The sequence below is a fragment of the Chelonoidis abingdonii genome, chromosome 15, assembly GCF_003597395.2.
Source record: "Chelonoidis abingdonii isolate Lonesome George chromosome 15, CheloAbing_2.0, whole genome shotgun sequence".
Lineage (NCBI taxonomy): Eukaryota > Metazoa > Chordata > Testudines > Testudinidae > Chelonoidis > Chelonoidis abingdonii.
In genome coordinates, this window is record NC_133783.1 from 139,226 (window position 1) to 156,907 (window position 17,682).

General features: G+C 50.4%; 1 protein-coding gene across 2 annotated transcripts in view; it reads left to right on the forward strand.

Annotated features, from left to right (window-relative positions):
- The window catches only part of CALY (calcyon neuron specific vesicular protein), a 32,957-nt gene extending 16,085 nt beyond the window's left edge, over positions 1 to 16,872 (forward strand). Inside the window, exons 2-5 of one of the 2 annotated variants that reach the window (XM_032796447.2) lie at positions 2,012 to 2,164; positions 9,471 to 9,590; positions 13,752 to 13,865; positions 15,596 to 16,872. In XM_032796447.2, coding sequence (XP_032652338.1) covers positions 2,027 to 2,164; positions 9,471 to 9,590; positions 13,752 to 13,865; positions 15,596 to 15,799 — 576 coding nt within the window. In that variant the 5' untranslated portion in view covers positions 2,012 to 2,026 and the 3' untranslated portion in view covers positions 15,800 to 16,872. The remainder of the gene's footprint in view (positions 1 to 2,011; positions 2,165 to 9,470; positions 9,591 to 13,751; positions 13,866 to 15,595) is intronic. The other variant, XM_032796448.2, reaches the window with a different exon arrangement.
- Positions 16,873 to 17,682: the final 810 nt, after the last annotated feature.

Consider the following 17,682-nt stretch of genomic DNA (forward strand, 5'->3'; position numbering starts at 1 on the left):
GATGTTTTTCTAAAAGCTCTGCTCTAGGAATTATTTTGGGGTAGTTCTCTGGCCTGTGTTATGCAGGAGGTCAGACTAGATGGTCACAGTGGTCCCTTATAGCCTTGGAATCTAGGAATAATTGTCCCATGACCCAGCCCCTCCCATCCTCATCTTCTTTTTGACACCTTTTGTCACCATGGCTCTCAGGTGTTTGCATCCTAGGGCTGAAAAGGTCAGGTGTTTTGAAAGAGCTCTTTGGGGCTGATCTTCAGTCCCTTTGAGCTGCTCACATTTCTGAATGTCATAAAACTATGCTGAAAATACAGCCGACACTTGCAAAGCACAGTGCCTAAAGTCAGGATCCAAAGCCCACTGTTGCTTAGACCCATATCTAGCACCTGGGGCCAGATTTTCAGAGTTCAGCATCTAACAGTTCCTATTTAAAGCACCTAAATGGAGCAGACAGTTTTTTGAAAGTGACCAACCCTCAGAAGGGTATATGAAGAATAACAGCAGAGGCTGAGCAGCCTGCAAGCCTGGCCTCTGTATGCAAGTGCTGAAGAGCTTGTGCTTACTAGACTTTTGCATATCCCATGAACTGATTGCCAATTATCCCAAAATACTTAACATCTCCGTATGGGCTGGTTCTGATATAGGGGCCTGGCACTGCCCTCACAGCACCTGCTAAGCTCCTGTCGAAATCCATAGACTTCCCGTCCTGCCAACTTTGGGAATTTTGTCACAAGCCGTGCAGTAGTTGTTGCTTTTCGTAAAGCCCCAGCTTCTGGAGTCAGAGGAATCTCAGCTTTCATTTTTAAAAAAGTTTTAGCCCTTCTGATTGCTGAGGAAAGCATAACCCACGTGTGTCCTAAGGGCAACGAAAACAAACCCAGCATTGACTATTAAAGAAAGCTCCTGGTTTTAACCCAGTCTCCTGACTTTGGGACCTGACTGATGGGTTTTGAATACTTGCCCTTGGAGACACTGGCACATGCATGCATGAGCCCTCGCTCCAGTCAGAGTGGTTCTGAGCTGTAATTTGTCTCTGGCTAGTTCAGGAGAACTGGGGCTGGGCTCAGGCTGTGCTGTGTGTGTTTTTATGGCTTTGAGAGAGATTTTGGGAGGCCTGGGCAGCTGACCAGTAGCACATTCATAATGTTATGGCAGGAATCACCGGAGGTGCTGTTACATACAGCCTGCAATGTCCTGTTCGCCTGCCAGCTGTGTTCAGTCTTGGAAGGAAGACTGTGTAGTCATTCCATCAGTGGTGCAGTTTCTTTGTAGGGGAGCTGTCCAAGCAGCAAGGGGCAGAGGGATTGCTCTGTCCCAGTCACTCCAACAAGACCCCTTCCGTGGGCCATGGTTGGTCCCCAGGCACTGGGCGCAGCTAAGAGGCTGGGAAGGGGAGGCTGGCGGTGGGTGGAGTCCTCTTACTGCAGTTTGGCTATGCAATAGGATGACTAGATGTCCCAATTTTATAGGGACAGTCCCGATCTTGTGGACTTTGCGGTATATAGGCACCTATTATCCCCCTCCCCCGTCCCAATTTTTCTCACTTGAGATCTGGTCACCCTAATATGCAAACAGCTGGCAACAGGCATGGTACAAAGTCCCTGATCCACCCAACTCTGAGCCTGGTGGCACTGAGCTGAAATCTGAACATAGGGCCCAGCCTCTCTCTGGCGACACTGCAGGGGAGGGAGTGGCATCTACAGCTGAGACACCAGCTGGGAGCAGAGGAGTTGAGGGTGAGGGATGGGACGGTTTAGTCCATTTCTCAGTGAAGGTAGTTAGAAGGGCTACACAGTGGGATTTCCGGCGGGGAACAGCTTGAACAGCTCCCTTGGTCATGCCAGCGTGCAGCCAACACCCCAGCAGCCCCGTCTGGGGCTCTGGGACTCAGTTTCCTCAGCACAGAGGGACATTGCAGTGATCACAGCCCAAGGAAACTGGATTCTGGGTAACCACCGGCTGTCTCTGGAAACCAAGCAACTGTCTGACCTATTGCCTCTCCCTTCCTCCCTCTCAGCAGCATTATCTGACCATGGTGAAACTGGGCAGCAGTCTCTGTAAGAAGCTGGATAAGGAGCAGGGCACCAGCAGCGGTGATGACAGCTTTGACAACATCCCTTTGTTAACGCCGCTGGATGTCAACCAGCTACAGCAGCCCTTCCCTGACAAGGTAATACCAGCAGTGCCCCTCGGTGGCCAACACCAAGTGCAAATCCCCTCTGCCTCTGCTGGCCCCCTCGCCCTGTCTGATGGCGCAGCAGTGGTGCTTTGCTGCCGCATTTGCCCCTCAAGAGCTATTAACCACTTTCTGGGTCTACTAGGACCATGTGCGGTCTGTGAAACCAGCAGCCAAGCCCAGCATGCTCCCACAATCCCTCTGCTGGGGCTGAGTTTGCTGAAGGGGAACTGGACGGTGCCAGCCAGGATGGGTGCGGCCATGCTCCAATGCGTTCAGGGGAACTCAACGATAGTCAGCACAGCAGAATCCACCCCTGGGCCATGGTTTCCTTCGTGAGTTAAAATTACCTCACGTCATTTTTTTCAAAAAGGAAAAAAACAATGAAGTGAATAAAACTGAGTTTCTTCTGGATTCGGTTATGTGCGGGTGTGATTAGCCAGGGGCACCTCACCTTTTCCTACAGTAGAGCCAGGCTCTCAGATACTGTAAATTGGGGTCTTTGTGCCAGCTGGGACCCTGGCCCAGAATTGCTCTCTGGCCATGGTGTCTGTGCCTCTTTATTTGCTGGTTTGAGAACATGGACAGACGCTGTGCTTAGCCCGTAGCTAAGCTTTGAGACTAAAGCGAATGTTCAGACCTGGCAGCACGCTCATAGCAGCTGCATCACCCCCTCACCACAGGCCCCTCACTCTCCCAAGGTAGGTTCCTGCCCCTGGGGCTCACTGAGCAAACATGCCATCTGCATGCTAGTTAGTTAATGTGCCAGCCAAAGTGTGCAAATAGGTCTCTGGTTCTGTGCAACACTTCTGTTTCCCAGGAATGAGGGATGGACACTTTTGCAGAAACGAGTCAGTTCAGGGAAATCCAAACTTCTTTGTGAACAGTTGGCAAACACAACACTGGACTAGAGCCACCAAACAAGCCATTGGTTGTGGCAGAGGTGAGCAGCCCATCTTTGCCTGGGAAACACGAGGAACAACAAGTCTTGAAGGCTCTGAGCCTGATTCTCGTTTGCACTAAGGCGGCTATACGTTGCTGTGCCACTGTAAAGGGCCTTACAGTGTGCACATGTACCCTGCCAGAGCAAGTGGTGGAAAGGAGCATTGGTGTGAATGAGACTCCACCCCATGTGTTTGCTGGGGCCTCTGTGGAGGGCTAGAGGACAAGGCTGGAGTGAGGCAGGAAGGCAGGAAGCAGGAACAGGTGGAAAGGCAGGGTTCAGCAGTCAGGCAAGTAGGCAGGGTCCGTAGTAGCAGCTAGTCAAGATTCCTCTATTTGCTCAGACAACTTCCTGTGTCTCTTTCTGGTTTATATAGAGCCTCCCAGCCAATCAGTAGGGCTGGACATCTCCCCCAGCAGGAGCTTTGTGGGTGGGGCCATTTGTGAGGTCGAGCTTTACTGGCCCCCTTCTCCAGTCATTCAGATGTCTGGGTCTGAATACTGTCTGGAGATGCCCGGGTTCGAGGCCTGCCATGCTTCACATCATCCCCTCTCTTAGGGCACCCTTTGTGGGAGGGGCAGTTGGGAGTGGTGAGGGAATTGGTCCTGAATGTGGGTGGGAACATCCATGAGTGTCTGCCAGGAATGCATGTTAAACAGTTTTTGACCAGAATAAACCAGATGGGACTCAGGCTCCCATATCGGCCTTATCAAAATGCTCATGCAGTTGGCTTTTTCCAACCAAAAAACATTGTCGAAAAAATTGCCAACCAGCTGTTGGCTGAGCACCTTCTGCCCAATAGGCAGAGCTGGGGCCCTTGGGTTGGGGACTTGGAGCTGCCCCATGTGATGCTGTCTCTATGGTCTCTCTCCTTAAGCCCAATTTCTCAGCTCTGTGTTTTGGATGGACAGTCTTTGCTCCTCTCTGCTCACCTGGGGTCAGTCACTAGGGGGGAGCGAATCTCTCTGCATTTCAGTCTTCCCTGGCCCTAGGTCCTCCATCACTCCTTTTGCTTTGTGGGCCCCATTCTCTGCTGCATCAGAGCAGTGCTTGGACATAGCAGAGAGTGGGTCTGCAGAGACCCAATGGCAGCTTCCTGCCCCTTGGCTGCCCAGCCCTGGAGAAGGTTAGACCAGAGGGGACTTACTGTAATGTCACCAGAATAAGCCTGGGCCCACAACACCCTGGCCCACTCACACCTCCCATTGATGTGGGGAGAGAGTGTGGAAAGTGGCTATGCCATCAGAGAGTCCGCAGCATGGGGAGCTCTGCTGGGAATTTCTAGCTGCTCCACGTTGCATAAGAGGCTGTATCAGACCAGAGAATCTGGCCCAATGTCTCCGGTGTCCCACTTCTCCCTTGGCATATGGTGAGAGTTTTGCTTGGCTTTGTACACATCTCTGATGGTGGTCCGATGCCAGACTGCCAGTTGTGGGCAGGGAACCATGGTTTGCAGTTGCCTTGTCTCTGTTGGTGCCAATCACTCATGTACTGGTCTCCAGTGTCATTGGTTCTGGAGATGGAGAGGAGGTGAGTTTTGGGGTGCAGCTGTACAGAAATGAATGAGGGCTCGCTCTGGAGTGAGCGTGTGGCTTTGGGTTGGGCGGGGTGGGCTGCCGGGATGGTACCAAGGGGCTGGTGTCCTCGTGCAGTGTTGGTCAGGGATCATAGCTGTTATTACCATGAGTTCAGGGCACAGACTTCGTTGGCACAGTTGCTTTTGGGAGTTTTCTCCCAGTTAGGACGATCAGCTGTTACCATTGGGCCCAGAGCTCACTCCTTATCAGAGAAGGAGTTGAGTGACGCTGCAGAAGGGCAATAACCAAGAGCTGTGTTCATCCAGTGGTTTCTTATGGCACAGGAGGTCTGTAGGTCTTCTCTGGCACTGTAACAGAAAATCTGCAGCTCCTTGGCCATGTCCACACTACAAAATTATGGAGACCTAACCTATGTCACATACAGCCACCGCGGTTATTAAATCGCTTGTGCGTGTGCACGCTCAGCTTCTTGTGTCAGCCATGTGCATCCTCACCAGGAGTGCTTGTGTCGATTGCATTGTCAGCGTGGGGCATTGTGGGATGGCTGTAAGAGGCCAGTAACAATCGAAGTAAGCAACACACTGTCTACACTGACACCACGTAAACTGAATGACATTGACTATGACTCCATGCAGCTCGGAGAGGTGGCATTACTAAATCGGCATTGAGAGGCACTGACGTGGGCGGGAGCCAAATTGAAGTGAAGACACTTCCACAACTAGGTCAATGCAAGGCAGAGTACACCCACCTAACCTTGTAACGTAGACCAGGCCTCCATCCATCTGGTGAAGCGTGCATGTAGCACACGTTGTGTTCAGCAGCTGGTGGGTGCCTGCCAGCAGAGAGGACTTTGGTCAGGACACGGGGACCCTTCAGGGCTTGACTTGGAACTGTCCTGGGATTTATTTTCCAGGTTATCCCTCGTTGGCACATTCTCCTGTGGTCTGTCATGAGAGGACACTAGTGTAACCTGCTGGGGAGTGGGTGTGACAGGTCCCCACCGTGCTGATCTGCAATAGCTATGTGCCTGCTACAGCCCCAGCTACGCAGCCTTGTGCTTTTTGCCCTGGAGGTCCTCACTTCAATCCACAGGGTGCTGACTGTCACAACAGCAGGACCCCATCACCAGCATCCTGCAGATTCGCTGGCTGGTGCCCCGAGTGAAGGGAGGGTAGAGTGCTCACCCCCAGTTCGCGCTGGGGTTTGACCACCTCAGGTGCAGGGAAGGCTTTTGGGCTGGTTTCTAAGCTTCACTCCATCCCATTTACATTGCTCCTGCAGAGCTTTAGGGACAGAAAACTGCCCTGCCAGGCCAGCAGGCTATTTCCTTTGCACAGCGACTCCCTGGCAGGTGTGGACCTGGGTATGCCGGACGGATTTCATTTCCTCTTGGCCTTCTCGGAAATAAGGTGCACACTTTTAACAGCAAGGATAATTAACCATTGGATCAACTGACCAAATGCTGTGGTGGATTCTTCATCACTGTCAATTTTTAAATCGGACTTGGATGTTTTCCTACAAGATCTGCTCTAGGGGCAGGGGCAGGTCTCCAGCCTGTGCTGCACAGGTGGTCAGACTAGATGATCACAGTGATCCCTTTCTGGCCTTGGGATCTATGACACTGTGAACATGAATCCCCTGGTTGTGACGCAGTGCCCAGGGCTGTCAGCCTATGCAGGCTCTGCTTTGCCTCTGCAAGCTAGCGATGGGCACCCTCCAGCCACTGAGCCCTCCAAACGTCTCCTGGAGGGTCCAGCCCCTGGTCCACTGGACACTCACAGTATTCACAGATACACTGCTCCCAGAGGAACAGTGACTCCAGCCTACCAGTTCCATCCCAGATCACAGTTCTGCTTAACACACACCACCTTGATCTGACTATCGTGAAAACAAGTACAAGTGTATTGAACAAGGTGTAGAGAGTCAAGGAGCAGCGAGCCAAAGTATTGGAAAAAAATGGTTACATGTAAAATCAAATCAAAACGCACCTCTAGAGTTCAGATTGAATTAACAAGATGCTGTTCTATCTAATTCATTGTACCTCACACAATCTTTGCAGCATATTCCAGCCAGGCTGGCTCTGACCCCCACTCCCCTTTCCTAAAATGGAAGATGCTGAGGGTTTGGCTCCTTGGCGAAGGATGCTGGCTGTACCTCAATACTCCCAGTTACACCCCAAGAATCCATTGTCTTTGCGTGTTAACAGGTCACCCCCTGCTGGTTTTGTATTTTCCTGCAGCGTTCCTCTCATAGGTTTTGCACTCTTTTGATTAGCATCAGGCTCGGTAATGCAGGGAGGCCTCCAAAGCGATACATACAATGCATGGGACACACTTGACCAGCCAGAGAGATAAGTGTCTTTTGCCCCTGCCTGAACAGAATCTGTCCAAGCCCTGTCACTTCCTGCTTTTAATGTCGAGGCTTTAAGGACATAATTCCCACTATAAATGCATAACTTCTTAACTATTACCCATATGTGCATTTCACTATGACTAGGAGGACCAGTGGGCTACTGGCTCTCTGAAGAGACCTCACATGCCACTCTTGGTGAATTATTAGAGATGTATCTCACCCAGGGGATCCCTGTAAAGCTCCATGCATCCCCTCTGCCAGCTGGTATCAAGAGGCGCCTGGGTCACTCTTGGTGTAGGGAACATCCACCATTAAACTCTTCTGTTGGTGTCTCGCTACTTGCATCATATCCTAGTATTTTTGAAGTGGGTGGGAGAGGCATGGGGCCTTGTGCTCCAGTCATCACCAGCCAGTGGCATGGTCCCCAGGAGGCTGTTACCACTGTGTAAATAGCAATCACAGGGCTCTCTAATTTATGCTGTGCTCCTGGCTACCCCTAGAGTAAAGGGAGATGGCTGAGAGCTGCCTTTGCTCCATTCCCTCCAGTTCTGAGCCAAGCACAGCTCAGCCAGACCTGAGGTTCTGGCCCCTTAAATTTGAGTTGTTTTGCAGGGGCCCAGGCAGAGGAATCTGTTCCATGAGGGTCAGTCAGGTCTCAGTGTACGTAGTGGAAAGAGCAGGGCTGAGGTTAGCTCCCTGACTGGTGTGCGTGGTTTGTGTTTGCACTATACCATTCTGAATCGGTTCATGAATTTAATCAGCTCGTATGTTTTCCCATAGATTCAATGTTGTAGTGGTTTTAAGATTCAGGTTTCGGTGCTGGAATGACTCCTTCCTGCTGGAGCAGGGTGCTGTGTTGTAATGAGCCTATCTAGTGGTCCTCCCTGCTGGAAGGTTCCAAGGTTTTCTTCATCTGTGGCAGTGTCTAAACAATCATTTTACCGTTCAAAGCATGATCCTTCCTCACTGGCTGTGTGGCTGGGGATTGCCTGGCTGCTCTGCTGGGGACTCTGTGTTGCTGTAAGGTGCCTTGTGCCTTACTGTGCATTCAGAAAGGTCTTTTGGGTGCCTGGTTTTAGATGTGAATTGCTACCCCTCCATGCCACGGGCTGCAGTCATGGCTGTGAGGGACTCCCTACCCCCTGCTCCCCACAGAACTACACCCCTTGCACTGGGGCCTTGCAGAGAAGGGGGTAGGGCATTCAGTTATTACTTCTGGTGCAGTGGTGCATCAACATCAAGAGATTGTACTCATGGCTGGCAGGCCCATTGTGTTCCCACTGGCGCTGCTCGCTAACCATCCCTCTCCATTGATGATTTCCAGGACATTCTCTCTCAGCTGGCAAGTACAGAAAGGATGGTCCAAGATTGCACAGGTGACTAGTCACTCTGAGTGCCTCCCTTCTGGGCCCTGGAGATGCCTTGCAGAAACCTGATTTCCGGAGAGCTACTGCTCAGAATTTGCTGAAAACCAGCCCCTCTGAAAGGGCCTCAAGTCAGGCTCCCCAAGTCATCTGTGACAATAATGACCATGGTTTCTGTGTCCTGCTAGCCCCAGCTCAGCCTGACTCCTGATGGCCACGGTGTGTTTTCTCTGCACCACACACCATGTCTGCAGCCAACCACAGCTCGCACTGTGGAATCTGAACATAGGCTGGCACTGGCAAACATAGGGACCAGAATTTAGGCTCCTAAATCCATATCCAGTCATGTGAGTCAGAGATTGTTAGCAACACTGAATAACTGGCTCCTGCAGGCTTCATTCGGTAGGATCAGGGGGTACGCAGCACCTCTGACAACCAGATGGCTTATGGAGTCAGATACCTAGCTTTAGGCATACATGCTAGCAAATGGTGACTTGCCCTGCATTGCTGCATGAATCCGGCTGGAGGTCAGGTTGCTTTTTGGCTATCGGCCTCACTACCAAATGAGCAGGACTCTTGTGAGGCCACTTATTGCAGTGCCACTGAGAGCAGAACTCCCTTCTGAAATATGCTGAGCCCTCCTGGCATTACCAGCAGCTCTGGGCTGAGGGGATTAGGGCAAGAGGAGGCTACAGGTTGCTCTCTCTTGGTAAGAGCTTTGTTGCCTTACTACTTTTTCTGCCCTTGGCCCCCAAGCAGCTGTGATGATCCATTAGGAAAGCCCCAAATATGGTGTTGGTGAGTCGCTGCTTGTGAGTGGCCCAGGCCCATTCTAGGATGACCAGATGTCCCAATTTTATAGGGACAGTCCCGATTTTTGGGTCTTTTTCTTATATAGGCTCCTATTACCGCCCCCCCTCTGTCCCGATTTTTCACATTTGCTGTCTAGTCAACCTAGCCCATTCCCCCAGGCCGTGGGAGCTGAAATACCAGGCATCTTCCAGCAAAGAGTCTGCTCTGCTTTTTGCCTATCTGAGCAGTTGTTCCACGCAACCTTGTCTGGCCGTATACAGGTCACTGCTCACTGATTCCTCTCCTCACAGGTGATCGTCAAGACCAGAACAGAATACCAGCTCCAGCAGAAGACGAAGAGAAAGTTACATGTCCCTGGAATTAAAAAGCTGAACATAAACCTATACGATGAAGTATCAGAAAAGGTCAAGGTAAAGCATTCTCCTGCCCACACCCGCCTGTCTCAGGAGGGATTGTGGTTTGGGGGATAGTCTCTCACATTGACACTGAAACAGGGTAAGTAAATAATCCAGATTAACTCTTACCAGGCCTGTTTTAGCCAGGAGAGGGGTCAGCGTGTCACCTCCTACTCTCTGTCCTCAGAGAAGAAGCCAGCAGCCTGAAACCAGAGCAACTCAATTTACATTCCTTACAGAACAGTGCATGGGCCGGTTTGTGCTCTCCACAGGCAGGAGACTGGTGGAGATGCCGCCTCTCCCAAGGCTGGTGTGAGGGGGAAAGGGCAGAAAAGAAGGAGAGGTAAGGGGGGGCCTGAGGCTGTAGAACGGTCTGTGCCTGGGGCTGCTTCCTCTACTGGAGAGTGGAAAGGGTTAACAGTCCTACAGACAGGCCAGGAGAAGGTGGCTAGCATGGGATTCCCTGGGGATGGCCAGGAGGCCCTGGTGCTGACCGGCCCCCCAGGAGGTCACTGCAGTGAGTGTGTCAGGAAGGTGCGTAGTCCAACAGCACAGGTGGAGTGGGGGGGCTGCTCCCTGGAACAGGATCTGGTTTTCTTCAGGAAAAGCCACTCCTCTGCATCCCATGGAGGCTCAGGTGGCAATGGAAGAGGGAGAGGGAAATGGGGCCTGCTGAGAAAGGGCTTGTTCGAGGGACGGCAGGGGAGTGGGGCTGTGGGTGAGGGGCAGACTCAGACAAGCTGGGTTTGAATTTTCAGTGCTTGGCCGAACCAAGGGCCAAAGCTGGCACATTTGCCTTTCCCTTGTGCCCCTCCACCTTGGGGTCCCTGGGTATATGGCAGTGCCATGAGCCTGGACACCACAGGTCCCTGTAGTTCATTCACCTTCGGCTCAGAGAAGAGACAGGATGGCGCCTGGGGACGAGGAGTTTGTAGCCATTTCAGCACAAGGGCGTGGCTATTTGGTAACTTCTGCTGTTCCCGCCCCACAGGCTCACACACCCCTGGCTCTGACATGCACTTGGCAGGAACATCTGCAGTGGACACCATGTGGACTGGGCAGTGACAGCAGACTCCCTTCCACATGGCTGACAAGGATTGGCATAATACGCTCCATATGAGCCAGCCTCACTGCTACTGGGTTACTGCTTGTCTGGTGTCTTCTGCCTCCAGACATGCAGATTGTTTGGGGGGCCCAAGGCCAAATGTTCGGCAGTGTCCCGATTTTCCTGGTGCGCTTTGTCTCTGGTCCCTTGAGAAGTCACACTGGCTGTTTCTTGTTCCTCTGATTTTCCTGGGTCATTGTCCTTAGCTGCATGTTCTTTAGGGCCCGTTTTAGGACTATTGTGCATAAATGTAGGGTGACTGCACAGCATCTCTGCAGAGCCGAGTTAAGGTTGTTTGGATGCTTTTCCATATCCTATTACAATGGTAGGATTTCTGTTAAGTTAATTTTCCCTCTGAATTTCCTGGGTTTATAAGACTTATTTGGGGGATAATTGCACCATCCCTATAATGTTTTTACCCCAAATTACTGATGTACTCTTAGACTTAACTCCATCTTGGGGTATCTTTTAGTCTGCAAAAAATCACAACAATTCGATACGTCATCAATAACTGTGTTTAATTATAACCTAATTTCTTCAAATGGTGGCTATGATCTAGATTTCAGTGAGTTTTACCTACATGGGAAGTCTGAAGAGGCTTGGCTTTTCTAATAAGGCCATTTGGGACAAGAACATGTCAGATGCAGTATGCTCCATTTCCTAAAGGACTCATTTGTAGTTTAATTTTAACTTCTAAACTAATGAATGGGTACACTTGTAAATTCCCAGGCAATCTGTTCGATGCTCAAAGTCTGAGTGCTGAGGGTATGGTGTGCTCTTCCAAAGAGAATGTGTCCCTGGTATGAGTGAAAATCTCAACTCAGCCTTAACTCTGGTGTCCTCACCAGCATCTCCCTGGTGTACTGGTGTATTCTGTCCATTGGCCTGGTTCCAGAGGCCCAGTTCTCCCCCAGGGTCCCAGGGGATATGGAAAACTCCCTCTGGCATTGTAAAAACCAGGACCGTGATGTAGTCCCTCTTCCCCTTCTCTTTGATAAGTCATGTACCTAAGTGCAGCATGTGCTGGTAGTGGGGAATTCCTGCTTTCCGCACAGAGCTCTGCAACACATCTCAGCATCAAGGCGAAATAAACAGCCATGGGATCCATGTAGCACTCACCTAGCATTACCTAGGAATCACAATGAAGGGAGTGGGTTGCCTGGCCGCTCCCTGAAAAGACAGAAGGGGCTGGGTTAGAATCCACTGGGTCTGCCGGAGAAGCAAGAGAGGATCTGGGTCTATTAGGGAGTGGTGGGGAGTGGGGGAAGCCCAAGTCTTCTTCAGAAGCTGTGTGACCCTCATAAAGTTTCCCCTGGCTCTGAGCTCCAGCTATGAGTTCCTCATACGTCTGGGAGCTGCAGCACATCCCTCGTTCAGAGCAGGGGCGGAGGGTCAGTCCCAGAGCTGGGTGAAAATTTCTGGCCAGAATTATTTTACTGAAAAAGGCAGATTTAGATCAACCAAAACATTCTGTGAAAATGAAACAAAACATCTAGTTGGACTCAAAACCATTTTGGGGGGAACATTTTGGTTAGGGCAGCGAACTGGAAAATCAGGTGTTTGCAGAGCCCTGACCATGCCCCCATCTACACCGTACAACCCCTGTGGGATCAGGGAGTTTGCACTGGTGCAGGTGATGGAGAGGCCAGAGGCTGAGCCGCCCACAAAGGCTGGCTCTGCACAAGTGACACATTCTGGAATAGGCAGAGATGACCCAAGAGATCCCTGTCTCTGCTGTCTGACTCAGACCTGGGCCCTGGTGCTTTAATGCAGCTGTAAATAGCAGCTCTCACACTATGAGTCACAGCCAAAAATAGAACTTCAGAACCATCAAGCCCCCCCCCCCCCCCCCCCCCCCCCCGGAAGCTTTCTGTTGGAGGAAGCCAGGAGAGCTCTTTGCAGCCACTGGGTGTAAGAGAAATAACATCAGACTTTGTGCCACCCAGAGCCAGCCAGGCAAGGTCTGGAAGTGAAAATGAGCCTGCCCTTGCTGACTTTCTTTCTTCATATCCATGCAGGACTGGGTGCCTGGCCTTAGCCGGTGTGCCTGAGCTGGGCATCGTGACACTGTCCATGCTCTCCAGCACCAGCGGGCATTTCCATCCCACTCTATGGAAGGAGAAGCGGCTTTATTGAGCGATTTATAAATGATGTCACACATGTTCTGTCAGGGCCAGTTCCTGGGCCCGTTCCTCTCCCACCAGGGTATGAGTAACTTGCCAGTGATGTCACTCTATCTACTTATTTTGGGCCTACACGTATTCCCTGCCTCACGGCTGCAGCTGCAATGGCCATTTGCTTCCCTCTGGAATCCATAGAGTCATAGAAGCCAGAAGGGACAGTTCCAGCCATCCAGTCTGTCCTCCTGCCCATTACAGGCTAGTGAGCCCCCCACTCACCAGGGACTCCTGCAGGCAGCCCAGAACATACAGTGGAGTTAGAGCAAATCCCTTAGAAAGAGATATTCTTTCCAGACTCCAAGTGACGGAGAATCCTCCATGTCTCTTGGTGAGGTGTTCCAGGGGCTAACTAACCTCCATTTAAAATGTGCTCCTTATTTCAAGTTTGTCCAGCATTAGCTTCCACCCACTGGATCTTGTTCTGCCCTTTTCTGCAAGATTAAACAACCATCTATTATTGGAAATTTTGGCCCCAAGGAGATGCTTGTAGACCATGATCAAGCCACTTCTTAACCTTCTCCTAGATAAATGAAACAGACTGAGTTTCTTTAGTCTCTCACCGCAAGGCAGGTTTCCAGACCTGAATCATTCATATCGCTCTCTTCCAAATCCTTTTCAGTTGGTCCAGTAGATTAGAAATGCAGACACCAGACCTGGATGTGGTATCCAGTGATGGTCCCACCAGTGTCATATACAGAGGTAACACCGCCCCTCTCATTGTAAGGTCTGTGTGGACACCTGGCCTGGATACAGTGACGGTCTCATCAAGGCAGGGTACCCTCTCTTATTGTTTGTCAATGTCTTCAGGTTTGGGGATTTTTGTGAAAAACACACAAAATGTCTTCATCTGGGCTTATGCCAGTTGTTCTGTTTTGTTCCTTTTCCTTTCAGCTGACGGGGTTGATTCTCATCACGATGGCCTTCCTGGCCTGCCTGCTCATGCTGGTCATGTACAAGGCACTGTGGTACGATCAGCTAAGCTGCCCCGAGGGCTTTGTGTTTAAGGTAAGATGACCCCTGTCTCCCTCCAGCCTGTCTGTTATCACCTTACTGATGGTGGTGCTGGGAAAGGAAGGATGCTGCCATCTCCTCAGTGTCAAATGTTTGCATTATGCTGTGCCCTGGCTTGCATTCGTGGAGCTGGGCTCCCGGACCCTCAATATTGCTGCAGCCAGGAGGAGGAGTCAGAGAGGGAGAGAATGCTCCATTTTCTTACTGGTACGCTACTGCACCTTTTCTTACCGGTGTTCTGTACTGGCCCGTACTGGCTTACTTTCATCTCTGGTCACAGCCCTGATTATTGGCAGTGCTGGGTGCCTCAGCTGCAGTGAACAATCACATGCCTGTTACAAACAAAGGAATTGAGAGCTTGCTTGAGAGGCTCCCCCACAAGTGACAGCACTGTTGGGACAGAGGTGAGGCAGAAGGTCCCCCCTATCCTTTCTTCAACTTATAGCCCCCCTTTCCCTTCCCCCATCTACCACCCAGACCATGTTGCCTCCCACGCTGACACGGCTGAAACTAATAATCTAGGTTTACCCCACTCAGCCAGGCAGGATTTGGTCCATCTAGCACATTAAGGACATCTGAGGCCTTTCCCCACTAGGATTAAAGACATGCTCCCTAGCAGACTTAACTAATATGTTCTCAAACCCTAGGGCAGCCGGGGTAGGCTGCAGTTAGGATTAGCTGGTCAAGATGAACCCTAGCGGGGAGACACCAGCAGACGTGGGTTAAAATACAATCTGCCCTGCCTGCACAAGGGTTTTAAGGGTTTGTTCAAAGGGGCTAGCTGCTGTGTTTAAGCATACGCTTACCGTCCTGGCCTGGAAAGGCCCTATCTGATGTAGGACAGCAGCCGGGATCCTGCTACTAAATCATTTAGAGGCTTTTGAAATTCCCCACCCTGCACCTTCCCAGGGTGGGCCCAGCCTTCCTCTTGTCCTAACTGTGTGTGCTTCCTGTGGGAAGAGCAGCTCCACAAGGTTGGGGACCCTTCAGCAGCTGGAACCAGATCTGCATGAGATGTTTGCGTTAAGCCCCAATCTCGGGAAATAACCTGGCTTCAGGAATTTGGGATGGTCAAAAATTCTCAGTTGAAATGATTTTTGACAGAAAATGGGGGTTTGGGCTTTTCATGAAAAGTGCCTGTTTTCTGTGAAAAAAACAGATACTCCCAAAATGAATATTTCAGTCTGTTGATTCTGATGCAGGGCCTCGTGAGAGTTGTAGGTCAGATGCCTTGGGTTCCAACTGCTTCATGTCCTCTATGGGCCGGGCTTCCTGACCAGATGATATCTCACATAATACAATGCAGCCACAAGCCCCCATGATGTGGCTGCCTTCTGGCACCAAGACGGGGAGCATGGGGGATGTAGGCAGGCCAGGGAATCCAGCACATATAGGGGAATGGTCACTGAGGCAGAACTCGAAGCCCCAGCTTGGACAATTGGACAGGGAGCAGAATTCTGCTTCCTGATGCGAATCCAGAGGAACCCGTGTTGTCAGTGGAGTTATGTCAGTGTAAAGAGACGCCGCCCCAGGGAGTGGATCAGAGGCACTGCAGGTGGTCGAGTTATCTGCATCCTTTCTCTTGCTGCATGGAAGAGCATGACCCAGCACAGTTATTGGTTACAAGGGAGCTTGGAGCCCAGCCAGTGTCACTGCTCCCTCTGCTTTCTAACCAAGGCCTACAGGTCTCTTTTGCTCATGGTGTTTTCTGTTCTTTTCCCCAGCACAAGCACTGCACTCCCTCCACACTGGAGATGTACTATTCGGAGCAGGAAGTGGGACCCCAAGGAAGTCTCTACACAGCCATTAACCACTTAAATCAAGGCAAGAAAACCATCCCTGAACTGCCTTCCCCTTGGTTACCGGTCATTAATGCCTTGAAGAAATCTGAGAAAGGCAAAGAAGATCTGGCTGGCATTCAGCAGTAAGGGACAGGAGCCAGACACACCTGGACTGTGGTTCCAGGAGTGCGTGTATTAACTTCAAGGAGAGTATTAACCCATTCAAAGCTAGTTTTGTGTCCCAAATCAACCAACAAAAAGACAATGCTGAGAGGGTGCCTAGAGCAGGAACAAATTGTTTTCTTTTTAGCACAGAGAAAAGATTTTGCTCCATTCTGAGAGATGCCCCTCCCCCCAATCTCTTGAGCATAAAAACGTCCAACGGTGATTCTTTGCTTTTCTTTATTTCTGTATTTATAATGGGGGCTGCTGGGGGAATCTCTTGGCGCGGCAGCCAAGTAGCCATTAGAACGCCATGCCACGCCAAGGCTGAGATAGTGTTTCTCTGCACTTCCATGGATAATTTGAGATGGACTGAAGTAATGCTCTTCTTCATGCTATATAGGGGTTAGCTTTTGTCTGCACACATTGCATTAACCCCAGAAGGACCTTTTGGTCCCTGTCCAGTAGTGTTTCGTTAATGGTTTTTCGACAGGGTGGTTGCTGAGTGCCCATGACCTTCTTCATGTCAGGAGGGAAGAAAATAGGCTATGGGCAGACCTCAAAAATAGCAACCTTTTAGAGCAGCTAAGTGCTTCACTGTTGCTATCCAGTGCTGTATGGAGGCAAATGTTAACACGCATTGCACTTTAATTTGAGTAAGCTTTTAAATGTCATTTATGCTTCGCTAGTCTCGGTTGCAATTTGATTGCTAATTACCAGGCTAAATCTGACACCATTTAATTACACTGCTGCTGGCTAGGGTACCTTTTTTGTTTGGTCATTAACACATCTTCAAGTCTGTAGGATCTGGTTGGTGTGAAATCACTGTGCCACTCTCATTTGCACTGTGTGTTTTTGTGTGTGTGTGTGTGTGTACTGCTTTTAGGCCCTCGCATTATGGAACATCATTGGCAATTTTACACCAATTTGTACATTTTTATAGAGATTGTGATTTGTCACCTTGCAGCAAAGCACTTCCAAGTGTCTCCAAGTGCCAAAATGAATGTGGTGATCAGCAGCTTTTATGTAAGTAAAAATAAATGTACATCTTCACCATGGCTTATTCATTCTTCTCCCGGTTGTACTTGGTTTTGGGGGGGTTTTTTTGAGTCTTTCTTTGCAAGAGCTCAGCAATGCTGACAGCTGTGCCAAGTCCAGCCACCTAACATCGAAGTGTAAAAAGTGATAATCAAATTCACCGTTACTGGAGCACGGTCCTGCGTCAGGAACCCAATGCAGTAATAGCTCCGGCATGGGGAAAAGTGCCATGGAATTTAATAGCTTTAGAGCATCCTAGATGTTAAGGCCAGATGGGACCATTCTGATCACTCAGACTGACCTCCTGTATAGTACAAGGCAGAGAGCCTCACCCAGCGACTCTTGCAGCCAGCCCAGAACTCCTGGCTGAGCTAGGGCATGTCTGATTTCAAGGAATGCCCCACACAATTGGCCTCCCTGTTGAAACATCTGTGGTGTTAAATATTTTATTTGCATCCACAGCTCTAAGCTCGTCCCCAGGATCTTGGTTTTGGGTTCGAAGCAAAGACTCTGTCCAGACTGAGCCTCAGAATCGGAGCCCAGACCTTGGCCTAATCTAGATTCAAACACTTCCTTACTCCCTTTCTGCTGTGGGAGTTGCTTGTAAAACAGAGTGGTTGGGAAAAGGCCCAAAGAGAACCAACCTCCCCAGCCTTTCTGCAATAGCAACAGGCTCTTGGCACCTCTGAGGCTGCCAGGCACCATAGAGAAGGTTCACAATACTGCAGAGTTGTCAAGGTTTTACAGTGTATGCCGCCGTGTGGGTTGTCTCTCTCACTAACCTCTGGCTTCGTTCGTTATTTTCCACATTTGGCACTAGGACAAAAGTC